Source organism: Heptranchias perlo, chromosome 10 (assembly GCF_035084215.1).
Source record: "Heptranchias perlo isolate sHepPer1 chromosome 10, sHepPer1.hap1, whole genome shotgun sequence".
Classification (NCBI taxonomy): domain Eukaryota; kingdom Metazoa; phylum Chordata; class Chondrichthyes; order Hexanchiformes; family Hexanchidae; genus Heptranchias; species Heptranchias perlo.
The window spans coordinates 34,632,792-34,649,443 of NC_090334.1; the positions used below are offsets into that span (position 1 = coordinate 34,632,792).

The window sequence follows — 16,652 nt, forward strand, 5'->3', positions numbered from 1 at the left end:
CAATTCCATCATATCCACAATCTCTTCCTCTTCACAGTCCCACTGCCTTGATATCTCATCACCGGTCCTGGCACCCCCCCATCCCATCAGCCTGGATTTCACAACCCACCCACTCTGCTACCTCTGCCTTGTTCCACCTCCAGCTCCTATTCTCACCTCCTCATTATCCCCCTCAGCACCCATCCCCCATTTAACAGTCACAAGGCCATTTAAACATTTAATTACAGGCCCCACCCGCTTATAGCGGGTGCAAACACTATTTGCCCGCTACACAGAATTGCCGGTATAGTTTCGAATTATGGCGATACTGTAGGGAGCTCTGGCAATTCTGTCTGTTAATGAAATAAAAAACTTGGGGAAAAAGAGGGGAAATGGAGAAAGACAGCGATTCTGACAGTAGCAGGAAAGTAATGATAAACAGCAATCCTTATCCCTACGCAAGGATTGCAAATTTAATTCCCAAAATTCTGGGATCACGAACCCTAAGAATCAGCACTTCAGAGAGCGCTGTGGGACTGCACCCATGATCCCACACCGCAAGCTCCAGATTTCTAATGTTAGCTCGGACAGTTGCAGAATGGAGGGCAGCAATGGCTCAAAAGGAAGAGGGAAAAGAAATGGGTCAGAAAGCAAGTATTGAATATAAATGAGGAAAATAAGATGGAAGAAAATGTTTTACATTGGTGAGTTTGGCTTTATAAATCACAAGGAAAAGAAACTTATCAAAAATTAACACACAGGCAGTGGCAAAAGAAACAGCCATAAACATGTAGTTATGAAAGCTGCTATAGCCTAAGAGAAGTGGTCTGCCTCAATAAAGCTTTTATTATATTCAGTGTATCTTAACAAGATGTGAATGTGAGTAAGCACAACTGTTTCTGCCCAAAACAGAGCACTTAACCAGCAACTTTGAAATTGACATTAATGAAATAGATAATAGCTATCGCTTTTTGGCCGATATAAGCTACTGCCCATTTTAAATGTGGACGTTTTAGGTGGCAGGGACTGTACTTCCATGTTAAATTTCATTTTAATTAATAAGTGGAGAAACCTTTAAATATAAACCGTACCAGGAAATAATCAAAAGTTTAAAATTTGAAGAGTAGAGTAACATTGTTTTGAAAGGAGCAGCAAGCCAAAACACGACTAGGCTGGCGGAGCAATACCAGCAGTAAGACGGTGGAAAATGCATACGGGAAAGATTGGATAGAGGCACAGTATGACCCAGCAGCACACAATTTTCCAAAACTGGAGCATGGCATAGGAAGGAGAGAAAGGAGGCATGGGGGAAAGATGGGCCGTGGAGATGGAGGAAATATGAAAATCTATCAAATTAATTTACCTGATTTAGGGAAAGGTGAGGGGGAACTGTTGAAAAATGAATGCCAGTGAAAGGTATAACAGTAATTTTAGCAGATGTCACCCATTTAAAAAAGGTGTTAATATCACAAAAGCATGAGAAAGCCATGATACAGAAAAAAAAGTGAGAAACAGGAAGTGCAAATAGTTGCAAGAAATTTAATATACTAAATTTCCCATGATTTTGCTTGTCATTAGCCAGAACAAATGATTTATATTAAAGTGGTGCTTATTGCAAGAGGCTGAAGGAAGCAACAGTTCGTGTAATGTTGTTTTTAAAGAGGACAACAGCACCATCCTGTGGAGGAAGAAGTATTACCAATATCCATCGATTTCAAATGAACTGGGGTATTACCAAATCATGGATTTTTAAAAATCTATTCTTGATGAATATACAGAACTACTAGAAAGTTTAAAATTACAAGGGTACCTTTAAGTCCTCACATTCCATATCTTCACGGGGTTTATTCCATTCTTTAAGATATTCTGCATATTTCCTCTTTTCTTCTCGTAGTTTTTCTCTTTCCTAGTTAGATTGTTCCAATAAAAAAAAAATTTCATAACATATGCAGCAAGCCCCTCTAAAATCACTTCTTCCATAATAATTCCACTTAAAAATGAAGCACACACCATTTTGAATCAACTTATGGTAAACAAGAAAATATAATCAAGACTGAACTTCCCCCCACTGCCAGCTTGACGAAACACAAAGAAGCGATTAGCAGAAGATTAATTATACAGTACTTGGGGAGGGGGGAGGGGAGGAAGAGAATTAACATCTCTGCAAACAAATTCAGATTAAAAATTAGCAGTATGTAAAAATAGCATAATGTGCCAATTTCTTAGATAGAAAAATAGCAAATGTGTACAGCACTGCAAGAGTACCATGCCAAAATCCTTTTAAACAGAGCAAAATGCAGCCACTAAAATATTATACACCGTCAAACACTCATTTCCAGACAGCATTTTGCACTGTTACTGCAGATTTTACCATTACCTTCTCTTTCTCCAACTTTAGTCGTTCCTTTTCTTCTTTCCGTTTCATTTTCTCCTCTTCCAATATTTTCTTTAATTCTTCCCTTTTCTTTTCTTTGTCCTCCTTTTCTTTCTTCTTAGCTTCTATTACCTCCTTTCTTTTCTTTAACTCATTTGCTAGTTCCTCTTCTTTCCTCCTTTTTGCTTTCAGAAAATAATTAATATTGTAGGAAACTTTATTTTGAAAACACAAAGTAAATAGCACAACTTCAGCAACAATCTTGACAGATTTCAGAAATGTAAACATTTCCCTCTTCAAAACTAGTCATCACATCCTCATTGACCCCTCCATTCCTTCCACCCCATCTCTAACCTATTCTTTCTCTCAAAGTTCTCAAACATATCATTGGCAACCAAAGGCATGGAACAACCCTCACTCTTTGAACCCTGTCTGGGCTCTATTCTGCCCACAGCCCTGTGTGCCCTAGAATAAGTCATTGATATCCTATCTGTGATGGTAATGCTTCATCTGCCTTCAATTTCTCGAAAGCCATTAACCAACTAATCTTCCTGCCCCAAGTGGTCCATGTTTGGCACCACCCTCCCACTGTTCCATTGCTATCCAGCCCAACATAGCTTCTCTTCCTGTGCCACATGGTTACTTCTGGAGTAACCCAAGGTTCCACCCTTGGCCACCTTGATCATCTACATACTACTGCTCAGTTAATTTAAGGATTCATGAGACACTAAGGGGAGGTTGGAAATGTTATGGCATCCTGACACCATTCAGCTGTAGCCTTCCACCACCATCGTGCCTGTCGGGAATAAGTCAAAATTTTAGTCAATTCAATACTGGCGAAATTAATGTCACTCTGTTCAGCTCCTGCCAGAAACTTTGGGCCTTTGCCTCTGGTTCAATTTCCAATCCCAGATGCTTCTCAATCATACATGGTAAAAGTAAGCTTCAAGGGAAGGATTACTCTACAAGAAAATGGAGCCTTAAAATGTTTGCTAAAAAAGGTACTGTTGTGCATCAAATATAATTAGACAGTGGGAATACTGCATATATTGTTCAAACGGCAACCTATAAATAAAAAGGTGAATGAATGCAGTCAGTCTTTTAAATGTACTTGGAAACTACGCTTCTTTTAAAAAAAAACATGGGTAGCACACATGAAGACACACAATGAGCCTGAGCATACCTATTGCCTTCATTTCTTCCTTTTGCCTGCGCATCTTTTCAATTTCTCGTGCAGATTTGTTTCTATATCTTGATGTATCGTCCCCATCAGTAGCACTATCAGGCTGGGACTAGAAAAAAAAACTAGTTTAGCTGATATTTCAACCTCATTTAAGTTCTAAAAAGTTACAGAAAATTCTTAATTTGCTAATAACCAGCAATTTTTAAAGAAAATGCATTGAAGCGACATTAGTAAGCAATTTTCTATGGACTGGTAGAGGAGGGAAAAGAGGACATGACCGCTCTGTTCCCTAATTCAACTTTAGAACATCTCTCATCCAGTTCATATTCATTCCCCTACTGAAATGGTTTGAGCAGCAGCACCCAAACTTCCAAACCAAGAGGAGGAAAGTGATGCCGCACAACGGAGAAAAATAGAGGGGAGCAAAAGGACCCATAAGGAAACAGCAAGGAGATGGCAATCAGAAGTTACTAAAACTTTTATGCCTATACTGGTCACACTTCTCTGCATTCTCAGCGAATCAACCAACTAAGCCAAATTGCAGTATGCAACCGCTGTACACAGACTTACCTCACTTATGGTACAAAAACAAGTACAGGATTTCTATGTCAGGACAAAGCATAACATCTTTGTTTTTGCCATATTGATGTTGGAGGAATCTCACAAATCAAGAGACAAAAACAAATATGGCTTCCTATATCTCAAACAGTCACATCCAATAGTTTTCATACTACCTATCTGGTATCCAGCTTCCCTAGTGTAGAGCCCAACTAAAAGTGAACAAACCAAACAAGGAGACTTGCACATGATAAGAGTTTGAGAAATAACCTAATTTCTGATAATTTAGGTGAAATTGCATATAAATCAGACATCTTAGTATGATAAACGGAGTTACTATGGCCATTGTAATAGTTGATCCAAAACAACATTATTTAGAATGTTATTTGAAACTAGTTGCTAATAATTTGTGCACAATCCGATTAAATTTGAAAAGACTAAGTTTGGAAATCAAATTTTTAAATATCAAAAAATGCATTTTGATATGTGATTTACAAGGTAAACAGTAGAAATCCAGACCCTTTGTTGCTTGAACCTTTCTCACATGACTAATTACTGTCTACAGTAAAAAGAATACTGTGTTCTCTCTCAGGGTTCAAATCTTCAGAAATCATAACTTTACAGAAGTTTAAGGTGACAATTATCTGCCATGCAAATATCTCTCTACTCACATTTGCTAATGAAGAGCGATTCTTGTGAGTCCTTCCTCGTCCTCTGTTAGTAGGACTGAAAGTAAATGTTGATGGATCATCCGGGAACAAATGTGAAAAGTTCTGCTCTGAAAGCTTGTATTTATCAACGGTTGTGGACTGCATAATAAAATAAAATATATGGAAGCACAGTAGAACTATTACCAGGACACACCACATGATGTAAAAAAAAATCAAATGTTATAAACGTTCTTATCCAAGCGAATACAATGTTTTGGTTTCCTTTTTGCATGAAAAAGGAAGATGGATGCATCTTGAGACTGAATTTCTTTTTAAAAATGGGCTGCAGTGTTGAACAACTACACTGTCAGCCTTCAGAACTGTATTTCAGTTCTTGTGTACCATTCCATTTTGCAAAGTGCAGTGATTATGTGTGCTGCCCTAATGGATTATTCTTGTAAGTTTTGAGGGACAACAGCTATTTGTGAATTTCTATTCTAGAAGTGAGTGGAATGGCCTGCTAGTTATCATTGAAATTGCACATCTAAGGTCTGCTTTTTGCTGAAGCTTGAATGCTGTGTTCAAAAGTAACTGGCAGTTTGATGTGACAATCATTTTATAAATGCAAAATGTAATACTTTTCATTTTGATAGTTCAGTTTGCCTGCAGTATCTGAAACTATAATAAATACAAGTATTTTATAGCAAAACAAAAATGCACATTTTGTCCACAATAAACCAAGTACAATATTGACAGTATTTATATCATTATTCAGTAGCAACATATTAACAAATCTCAAAACAGCTAAACACATCCAAGATGGTTTTAAAGATGCAGAACAGCTGTTCGCAAAATGTCACTGGAGCTAGATCTGAAAATGTTAATATTCAAGGCAACGTAATTGCAACCAATATATCAGTCTCGTTATGCACATGCACAAAATATCTATGGGCTAATCAGGGAGTCAACATGGATTTGTGACAGTCCAGCCTTGATCGACAAATTTGATCAAATTCTTGAGAAAAATCACCTAGCAGATAAGACAAAAGAATGCACCGGATGCGGTGTATTTGGACTTGCAAAATGCATTGGGTAAAGTGTCACATAAGAAAATGAGAAGATCCTTGGTATCAATGGCAAAGTTGTGGCACAGAAAGAAATAAATGGATATTTTGCCTATTGACTGAATGAAGCTAGCAGCCCCCCGAGAGTTTTGTGTTGGGACCTCTTACTCTCCATATACACGTAAATGAATTAGACATAGGCATATCAATGATTTGGATAAGGGGATCAAATGTAATATTTCCAAGTTTGCTGATGACACAAAACTATGTGAGTTGTGAGGAGGATTCAGAGGCTTCAAGGGGATATAGACAGGCTAAATGAATGGGCAAGAACATGGCAGATGGGATATAATGTGGAAAAATGTGAAGTTATCCACTTTGGTAGGAAAAACAAAAATGCAGAGTATTTTTTAGATGGTGGGAGATTGGGAAATATTGATGTTCAAAGGGACCTGGGTGTCCTTGTACATGAGTCACTGAAAGCCAACATGCAGGTGCAGCAAGCAATTAGGAAGGCAAATGGTATGTTGGCCTTTATTACAAGAGGATTTGAGTACAGGAGTAAAGATGTCTTACTGCAATTATATAGGGCTTTGGTGAGACCGCACCGGGAGTATTGTGTACAATTTTGGTCTCCTCACCTACGAAAGGATAAACTTGCCAGAGCGATTGCAACGAAGGTTCACTAGACTGATTCCCGGGACGGCGGGATTGTCGTATGAGGAGAGATTGAGTAGTCCAGGCCTGTATTCTCTAGAGTTTAGAAGAATGAGAGGCGATCTCATTGAAACATACAAAATTCTTTCAGGGCTCAACAGGGTAGATGCAAGTGGGATGTTTCCCCTGGCTGGGGAGTCTAGAACCAGAGGTCACAGTCTAATAAGGGGTAGGACATTTAAGACAGAGATGAGAAATTTCTTCACTCAGAGGCTGGTGAATCTTTGGAATTTTCTACCCAGAGCTGCGGAGGCTCAGTCATTGAGTACATTCAAAACAGAGATCGATAGATTTCTAGATATTAAAAGCATCAAGGGATAATGGCATTGAGGTAGATGATCAGCCACGATCTTGTTGAATGGTGCAGCAGGCTCAAGGGGCCAGATGGCCTACTCCTTTTCCTATTTCTTATGTTCTTGTAGCAGGTAAATAGCAAAGGATTACTTCTGCTGGTCCTCAAAATGGTAACAAGGGGGCATAAATTTAGGATTATTAGAATCATAGAAGTTTACAACATGGAAACAGGCCCTTCGGCCCAACATGTCCATGTCGCCCAGTTTATACCACTAAGCTAGTCCCAATTGCCTGCACTTGGCCCATATCCCTCTATACCCATCTTACCCATGTAACTGTCCAAATGCTTTTTAAAAGACAAAATTGTACCCGCCTCTATTACTGCCTCTGGCAGCTCGTTCCAGACACTCACCACCCTTTGAGTGAAAAAATTGCCCCTCTGGACCCTTTTGTATCTCTCCCCTCTCACCTTAAATCTATGTCCCCTCGTTATAGACTTTGGGAAAAGATTTTGACTATCTACCTTATCTATGCCCCTCATTATTTTATAGACTTCTAGAAGATCACCCCTAAACCTCCTACTCTCCAGGGAAAAAAGTCTCAGTCTATCCAACCTCTCCCTATAAGTCAAACCATCAAGTCCCGGTAGCATCCTAGAAACATAAATGGACAAGCTAAAAGGACTTTTACTACAAGTGACTTCAGAAACTCAGTCATTCACAAACAGGGTGTTAGATGAACATTTGAAAATAGGGTACAGAAAGAAAGCTGGAAAACAGGATTAGAGTAGATGGATCTGATATGGAACTAGCAGTGGCAGTCACAATGGGTCAAAATATCCTCCTTCTGTGCTTAAAATTTCTGATGATTCAATGTAGCATCCATTTTGTAATCCAAATTAGACTTTCTGAACTATCATTTATGAAGGACAAAGCTCCTACTCCCCCTAGTGGCTACCGAACAGTGAATCTGACAACCTAGATAGAAAAAGTCTCGGCGCAAAAAGAAAAATCACATTAGAACAGCAAGATGAAAACAAATCTATATTAAATATACAAAAGAAGTGGTCAAAACTCAACGTCTTTTCCAAATTATCTCCTAGATGACAAACCAACTCTGGGATCCTATAGCAAACTGTGGCATTCCAAAAAAAATTGAGATTGCCATTTTTAATGACATTCACATTAAATGCTGATATTTATACCAGATTGAAGACTATTCATAGGCAGAGACTAACTGATAAATAGAATGACGTGGTTGCGTAGCAACACTATCAAACAGGCTTCACCATATTGCAGAAATCTTGCTACCATTTCAAGGAAACTACTGTGCAATACGAAAGCTGTGAACATAGATTACAAAGACAGCCTTTTCTACACTACTTTTCACTAATTACGGCAGCTGAAAGAGCAGACCCAACACTCGTCCTCTAACGCTTACGCCAATATTAAAACGACTAATTTTCTCCTTGGCAAGCAGTTTATTGATCATGCAATAGCCTGTTAAAGAAAATTCTTACCTTGACTTTAAGCATGCCATGTCGTAATTCACAATGCTGTTTAAGAAAGAGCTTCAATTTGTCCCTGGAGTACTGATTTTTCTTGCGACTATTAAAAGAAAGAAAACCTAAAATGAAACACCTTTTACACACACACTCATTAATCTTCCAGGAAAACATGGCTTGCACGATAATACTCACTTCATCTGGGCAGCCTTAATTATGATTTCATTTCCTTCAGTTTTAAGTGGTTTCACCTTGTACTTAAATAAAGCTACATCAATCTTGCTTTTCTTTTTCCTAAAAAACACAATATTGCAATATCACATTTTAATAAACAATATTTGATTTTGCTGATTCAATAAAAGGTAGCTTTCAGGATCACTTTATGGGATGTAAAGTGACAGTCAAGGGAAGGTGAAACTTAAATTAGCATTTTCACAAAACATTAGTACATTTCATTCAGCTCATTTGCTCTACACAGAATGGCTAATGGATCAATGCTTAGCCAAAAACATTAAATACTGGTTTGTTATTGCAGATCCAAAGGCACATCATATTTGGGTATACGGACTCATCAAAAAAAGTCACACTCAGTAAAGGAGATACCTTAAAACAGGTTGTCATTGCACTTGCATTTCAAAGTAATTTCCCCAGTTTCAATCCAATTACTGGTGTGCTAGGGCCTACAGCACAAGATTGTCCCTAATCGGCAAACTCAGAGGCCACAGGATGATGGCTGTGGGAAGTATCACATTAGTGTAGTTCAGGGCGTTCTTGAGGCTGGGCAAAGCAGAGCGTATTTTACTCTGCATTTGGTTGTGCTATACTTGACCTGGGTTTACTGCCACTAGATGCCTGAAATGGGAAAGTTCTATTCTCCAGCATCAACATCCCTCACCTTGACCACAAATAAATAAATTGGGGGGGGGGGGGGGGGGCGGAAAAAAGAGAAAGGAGGGGGGAAAAAATCCTGCTTCCCAGGACGATGGTTTAAATTGTGTAATCCCTTCTCCCCAACCAAGAAATGAATCAGCTTGACAAGAAATAATATTGACTGACCTCCTTTTCCTTCCCTGTAACATGAGTCAAATATACATTTGTCCAGGCAACTATGGAAAACTTTCATTTCCCAATTGCAGTCTATATTTAATTACAAGTCAGAGATGAAAGGCCAACATGCCACCTTGAACAGATGTCTGTAATTTTCCCTTTTGGCTGTAACTAGCTTAAATGATTCTGCCAACTAAAAATGTGTATTAAACTGGACTGTGCATTTAACTGATCTGCCATGGAAATTAATAGGTACTGCTTGATTGAGTACATTTTGAGCAAAGATGAGCACATGCAATTACAATGACCCTTAACAGCCCAGCTTATGAATCACTCTTTAGTCTTGCACTATAAACATATCCAAAGCCATTCTAATAATCTTCTAATCATCAGTTCCCTGCAGTATATTTTGACACAAAATTTCCTCATCGTGTTGAAGCAGTTAGTTTTGGATAACTGAAATATTTTCAGTTGAACTCATCATACCCACAGTACAGTGTATTTCAAAATCCAGTTCAATCACAAACCTTAACAGATGTAAATTTAAAAAAAAGGTATATGCTCTGTAGTCTTGACAGATGTATATCCATGGGAACAGTGAATGTGGTTGATAAAAAGAGCAACAGATGAGACAGGCCCAAGTGGTAGCTATTTTACTGAACAATAGGCTAACGAAGCAAGAATCTGTGCATTAATATATGAACGAACCGCCTATCACCTGTGGAATCTTGTGCGAGAAAGGAGGCAACAGTTTAGGAGCAAGGGAGCTGGACAAGTTGCCAAGTGCAGTTGGCATCAGTGTACAAAAGGTAGCTGGTCCTTTGACACTGCCCCATTTTGTCATGGTGCAATTTAACACCATAATTGCCATTACCCCAATCCACTTAATGTCCTGGGAGAGACAAAAAAAAGAGAAAAAAAAACATGAGCCAATTCAAGGAAAAGAAAATCTATGGAATTTCTCTCCAACCCCCAATGGCAATCAAACAAGCTCCAAGAGACCACAGTGACTAGGAGGTACGTCACCCAATATCCCACCTACCTTTTGTACACTGATGCCAACTGCACTTGGCAACTTGTCCAGCTCCCTTGCAGTGAATCAGTACTCACCTCAGGAGCCAGCAACTTGGTCCAAAGTCCAATGACACTCTGTGAAAAGAAAAATCACCCGACATCTAACCTATACTTATTACCTCATACTCATGTCTCCTGGTCCTCCCTAACCTAAGAATTAAAAGCAGTTTTTTAGTGATTGGAAGTGGGCAGCAGTGTCCCATAGGATTCAGTTCAGGGGTAATTTCTGTTCACTTTGTAGATCAATGATTTGGATATAGGCCTAGAGGGAATCATGTTGTAATTTGCAGATAATACCAAATTAGGAGGTCTAGTTAATTTTTAAGACCAGAGGGAAATTGATAAGATGGACAAATAGGCTAAAAAGCATTAGATGTAATCCAATGTCAAGTATGAGGTGATGCATTTTGGTAAAAAAATAACAGCAATAATTATACTCTGAATGAAAGTAGACTTAATGCTGTGATTTGGGGGTACAAGTTCACAAGGCATAACCTCAGGTTCATGAAGCTGTAAAATAAAAAAAGCTAATGGAATTCTAGGTAGTGATGAGTCTATATAAAACTTTTAGATCTCTGTTAAGAGTACTGTGTACATTATTAGGCTCCACACTACAAGAAGGATATTGAGGCTTGACAGAATTTACTAGAACATTGCCTGTTATGATGAAATAAAAACATGAAAAAAGACTTGAAAAGTTGGGTCTTTTTTTCGTTAGAATGCAGAATAAGAGGCTGTATGATAGAAGTGTTTAAAATTATGAAAAAAAGACAGGGTAGATAGAAGCAGACTGTTTTCATTCTTGACCCCTCAACTACTGGAAGGTACTAGATACAAGATTAAATGTAAGATTTAGAAGAGGGCAGGAGAAAAACTTTCTTTTAAAAAAAAGTTGTGAGGCTGTGGAATTCAATGGCTAAGGCAGAAACTATATCAAGATTAGATTGGATGAGCAGATGAAGAAAAAGAGGCTGAAGGGATGTGGGAACAGGGTGGGTAAATGTGATTAGAACAATTTGCTTGCGCAGGAGGTAAACATCAACATGGGCCGGTTGGGCTGAATGGCCTGTTTCCGTGAAGCAATTACTATAACTCAAACATGGACTAAATCTAATCATTTCATTATCTTAAAGGCCCTCAGGAAAGAAAAGTGGAAATGATTGTCAGAAGAAAAATAAGTGTGAAAAGGGGAAAAATAGTAGGCTAAAGACAAATCCATTTCACTTTTTAAAAACTTAAAAGCTCACCCCTAGAATACAAAACATCTGTTTTTAAAAGCTCAATTACTAAAAAAAAATGATATGTCTCTGGTTATCTCTATAACGCTCTTTAACTAGTCCCACTGCAAAACCAATGTTGAAAAGACCATGGATGACCACGTGTGCAAGAATCTGTCGTTGAAATTTCTTACAGCAGCCAAGATTTTCACTCGAACCAATAGCAAGTTTTTCTTGAAAGAAATATTTTCCACTGGTGGCTCCCCTGGATTACAAATGCCAACATTTAAATATTTCCTTGAAAAGGGCAACTTATTCTTACTACAGTGGCTGATATGGAGTCTTAATTAGAAAGTCAAACTACTTTAAAGCCCAACCACATTTGTGAAACAGTAGACCTATACTTCTAATCACCAGTTGTATGGTGTTCCTCAAACATCTTATTGATGACTTTACAGTGCCTGTATTGGAAGTTAAAAAGCTTCAACAAATGAATTATTACACATTAGGTCCAATTTAATGTAAATATTTACCCTGTTTGTGCAGAAGTTGTGGAGTTTTTGGATCTTTCCTCATTGTCACTCTCATCACTAATGACAATCACCACATCTTCAGCTCTGCTGCTTATGTGTCCATTAGCAGTCCCATTTTGTACTGGTGGGGTCAGAACTTCCAAAACCTTACATGTTTGCCTACCAAAACAGAAGATTTAAATTCAGTCTGAATACAGAATGTTCCTATTAGTCACCCATCTATTATATCTAATGAAAACTTGTAACTGAGCTGCAAGCTCACATTTAATATTGGCTTAGTTTGTTTTTAACTCCTGCATACTTAAACTCGTGGAATTCCACAAAATGTTTGTTTTTGAATGTAGACAACTCAAGTGGGCCAAGTGACATTTTATACATGCACATTTCTGAAAAAAATTACAATTTCCTTACCTTCATTTCCATGAAAAACCATTTAAGTAGTTTTTTGTTTAAAGTACATAGATCTGAAGATGGAAAGCATGAACTTATAGACTTTTGTAAGTTACATGTTTTAATGTATTTATTCAAACATTAAAACAAGTTCATGTCCTCCAAACCATCAACATGCAGGCTTCCCCACCTTCCCCTTACCGTCTACCACACATTTCAGGGTAGTGTCCTCCGTACACAAGTAAAATTTTCTATTCAAAGTTGTAGAACACCGCCACCCCTCTCCCAGGCCCTTTGCTTCCATTGCCATGGGTTTTAAAGAAACAGCTCCAGCTACTTAAGCCCCCAAAATTACTGTTTTCAGTTACTGCTCTGAGAATGTAGGCATTAATTTCAATAGCTATATTTATGGCGTCTGATTTCAGAGCAGCTTGTACATATTTTTGATCTTCAGTTTTAACTAGCTTACATACTATGTGCTAATGGTAACCTGAACATCAATGCTCAAATGCCCCCCCTCCCTCGAACTACTTTGGCTTCCGTTTCAAAAAAAACCTAACATCTGAGAAGACATGAAAACAACCAACAATAACTTCAAAAGCATAATGCCTTCCATTCTGGAGTGCGCTGCAATAAAGAGCGTGCAGACTTGCATTTATACACCTTTCACATCCTTAGGTAGTCCCAAAGTGTTTACAACCAATTAATTACTTTTGAAGTGTAGTCACTGCAATGCAGCAGCTAATTTGCACAGAGTAATGGCCCACAAACATCAATGAGATAAGTGAACAATTAATCTGTTTTGATGGTGTTGGTTGAGGGATAAACATTAGCCAAGACACCAGGAGACCACCACTATCCCCCCTCCTTTGAATGTTATGGGATCTTGAATAGGCAGACGGCACCAGAGTTTAACATTTCATCTGAAAGGTGGCACCCCGTGAATAATGCAGCATTCCTCCAGTATTGCACTAGATTATGTACTTGTCTTAGAATGCTGCTTGAACTCATGACCCTCTGACTCAAGAGAGGAAAGCAAAGAGTACTTTGCTCCCCTGATGGCTTAGAAGACACCATCTGAGACATAACACCCAAGAAAGTCCTACGTTCATATCCTGGCATGTACCGAGTTAGCGGATTTCAGTTGTGGTAGTAGCGAAAAGCTACAATTGGTTGCTATATCCTCAAGCAAGTAAAGTTTGTTTTTTTTAAAAAAAAATCAGCCTGGGTTTCCACCGTCACTAATCTTGCTCGAAATGCATGAACGGATGTCAGGTAAAGGATATGAACAGGCATTGGTGTGATGTCCTCCTCAATCGAATAGCCTACCAGCATTGCTAAATTCATACATGAATACCGCCCATTTGGGCAACGTACCAGAGGGCATGCACCATCTGTGGAACCATACCCAAGGGAATCAACACCTTGAGGAAGAGCGGGGATAAAATTGGATGGGAGTAAATAACTGAGTTTGTGGCACAGAGCTGTAGGTGGTAAATGCAACTTTATTGTATTTGTTAGAAAGACTTGCACAACTCACGTCAGTTTTGGGCGCCTTTACTCAGGATAAAAAACAGCATTCCAGATATAGAAAGACAAAAAGTAGCAAAGGTGCAGTATTGAGTAGGCATGTTAGAAGCAAAAAATTCAGAGATTTAGGGCAGCAAGACAGCAAAAAAACTGTTATTCTTTAAAATACAAGAACTCACGTCGATACCTTAAAAAATATTATCTTGTCAAACTTACCTGAGGCCATTAACATTGGTTACTTCCACTATCTCTCCAGCAAAGTATCGATCCTTAGTGTACATGTAGAGATCATCACATAGTTCATGGAGTCGTGAGCAATAAGCAAGAGTTGTCAAGTAAAGGATGGGCACCACCAGCGGCTCAGGAAAATTTTGGAGATTCTGTCTGGCCTTGCTTTCTGACTCAAGTGCTTCCTGGTAAGTTAGCCCCGGCTTGCCTGTAATAGCACAGCTCCACACCAGACTGTTGCAAAGTATGGTCCTTTCAAAAAAGTCACTGCAAACAAGAAAATTGAAATATTACAAACTTTAAACAAAAAAGGAAAAAACAGCAATAGAAAGAACTTTCAAATATAGTTAAGAGGAAAATTGATTTAAGAATCTGTGATCACAAAATAAATTTGATTTTACATTACTTATAATTTAGATCTGCCATTTAAGATCTTAAACTCACAGCAGAGTTAATGTCAGCTTACAATTCAACATGGTGCAGGATTGACCAATGTCCTTTATGGTCGGGACGCCAATTAAAGGGAATCAGACTAATTAATTTATAAGTTATCCTCTTCTCAAGTAAAAAATAAACAAACGCAAAGTCACACAGCTGCTACCTGTAACAGGTCTACTAAAGTTCACCTTGGACTGCAAAAATTATAGTTTACAAAAAGGTAAAACACAAACATTTCAGAATGAAGCCAAACATTCTATGTAACACAATAATCAACAAGATGATTTCTCTTGGTACAATGCAGTATTAGGCAAGGCATACCTAATGAATATTACCAGCATCTTTTATTTTGCATCCACAAAATGGAAAAATATAACTTGTTGCAACCTTTTCCAGAGCTAACAAAGCTGCAATTCCCTCAAAAAGGTTATTGAAACATTTATTGCACTTATCTTTAGAATCCATTTTCATACAGCAGCCACAAAAACTGACAATTTACACCATTCAAGTATAAGAACTATCTTTCCACATACAATAAAATTACTATACTTAGCAAGAGCCAGAGAATATTACTCTAAAGCCCTTCAAGGTAATAGTACATTTTTAAACTTGATCAATGGTGGCCCCCAGGAATATCCATTGCCTAAAATACTATAGCTAATAGCACACCTTTCACAGGACTTTAGGAGGTTTCCCCCATAAAAGTTTTATTTACTTCCCATGATGTCTCCACAACATAATCAACCAAGAGGGTGAAAATAATTTACTTTTCAGCAAAAGAGCAATCCTGGGTGATAAATTTCCATTCCTCCAATGAAGGTGGGCTTGGCGTTCACTTAGTGCCTGCCCACAGTAACATGCCAGAGTGGCTACTCATCATGTGGAGGATCACAGGCACAAATCTGCTTTCTACTGCGATGTGGAGCAACATGTCAGAGCAAACGTAACGCTTATAACATGGTATACTTTTTCCTCTTAGTATGTGTTGTCCCACTATTAGCTAGGGTGACAATCTACTTCCATAAAGACAGGGTACTAATATAATCAAGTGCACAAACAGCCCCACCTGACAGGTGTATTTTATAGCTTGGCATTATGATTTACAACTGGTACAGTTCAATATTTAGAGCATATTTAATACCATTTTCAATTCCTTTGAAGTTGATACCATTCTCAACTCTTCAAGACAAATATTTTAAACCAAGTTATGCCACAAAAACAGAAAAACAGAAAAAATAATTTAAATACATTTTACTTCTATATCAGCCATAAGCGTACCATCCTTCAATATGACGACGACATAGCAGCGGGCAGTGATGCTCACCACCAAAACAAAAAAAATCCCATTATTCCATAAAATTCAATGCATGGAAATACACTGTGGAGATTTCAACTGATCTCTCAGGATTTAGAAAAGCCAGTCATTCCCACACTTTATGATGAATCAACCCTTCCATTAAATTATTGCCGTGTGATCATTTCAGTTATCCATTTTTCTCTTTGGGTGCCTTAGCAGAAATGACTGGACTTCATTATTATTGAGGCAGCCACTATCCATGTTGTATGAAATTTTTGTATGAAATTTTAAAAGTTAAAGCAAGGGAGATGATACACTGACTAGATTTATCACCTTAAACGAGATTACGAAATAAACTTCCAAATCTGTACATCTGAGATGCTTACAGTTGAGCAGGCTCAGGCTCTCCAAACCAGGCCCATTACTGACTCCTGTACAAAAGAGACAATGTTCGGATAATCACCAAAACAACCCACGCTCTCCACATGTCGCCCAGAAACTCAAGTTGTCTCCTCGCTGGAGATGGTTTTAAAAAAAGCGCAGATACGCACAATCCTGGCAACATCGTCCCGACC

General features: G+C 38.3%; 1 protein-coding gene across 2 annotated transcripts in view; it reads right to left on the reverse strand.

The window, feature by feature from the left end:
- The window catches only part of baz1a (bromodomain adjacent to zinc finger domain, 1A), a 61,678-nt gene that overhangs the window by 43,841 nt on the left and 1,185 nt on the right, over positions 1–16,652 (reverse strand). For both annotated transcript variants that reach the window (XM_067991445.1, XM_067991446.1), the window contains exons 3-10: positions 14,331–14,609; positions 12,195–12,353; positions 8,519–8,617; positions 8,339–8,426; positions 4,766–4,903; positions 3,537–3,645; positions 2,357–2,538; positions 1,790–1,885 (exon numbers count right to left, since the gene is read on the reverse strand). In XM_067991445.1, coding sequence (XP_067847546.1) covers positions 1,790–1,885; positions 2,357–2,538; positions 3,537–3,645; positions 4,766–4,903; positions 8,339–8,426; positions 8,519–8,617; positions 12,195–12,353; positions 14,331–14,609 — 1,150 coding nt within the window. The remainder of the gene's footprint in view (positions 1–1,789; positions 1,886–2,356; positions 2,539–3,536; positions 3,646–4,765; positions 4,904–8,338; positions 8,427–8,518; positions 8,618–12,194; positions 12,354–14,330; positions 14,610–16,652) is intronic.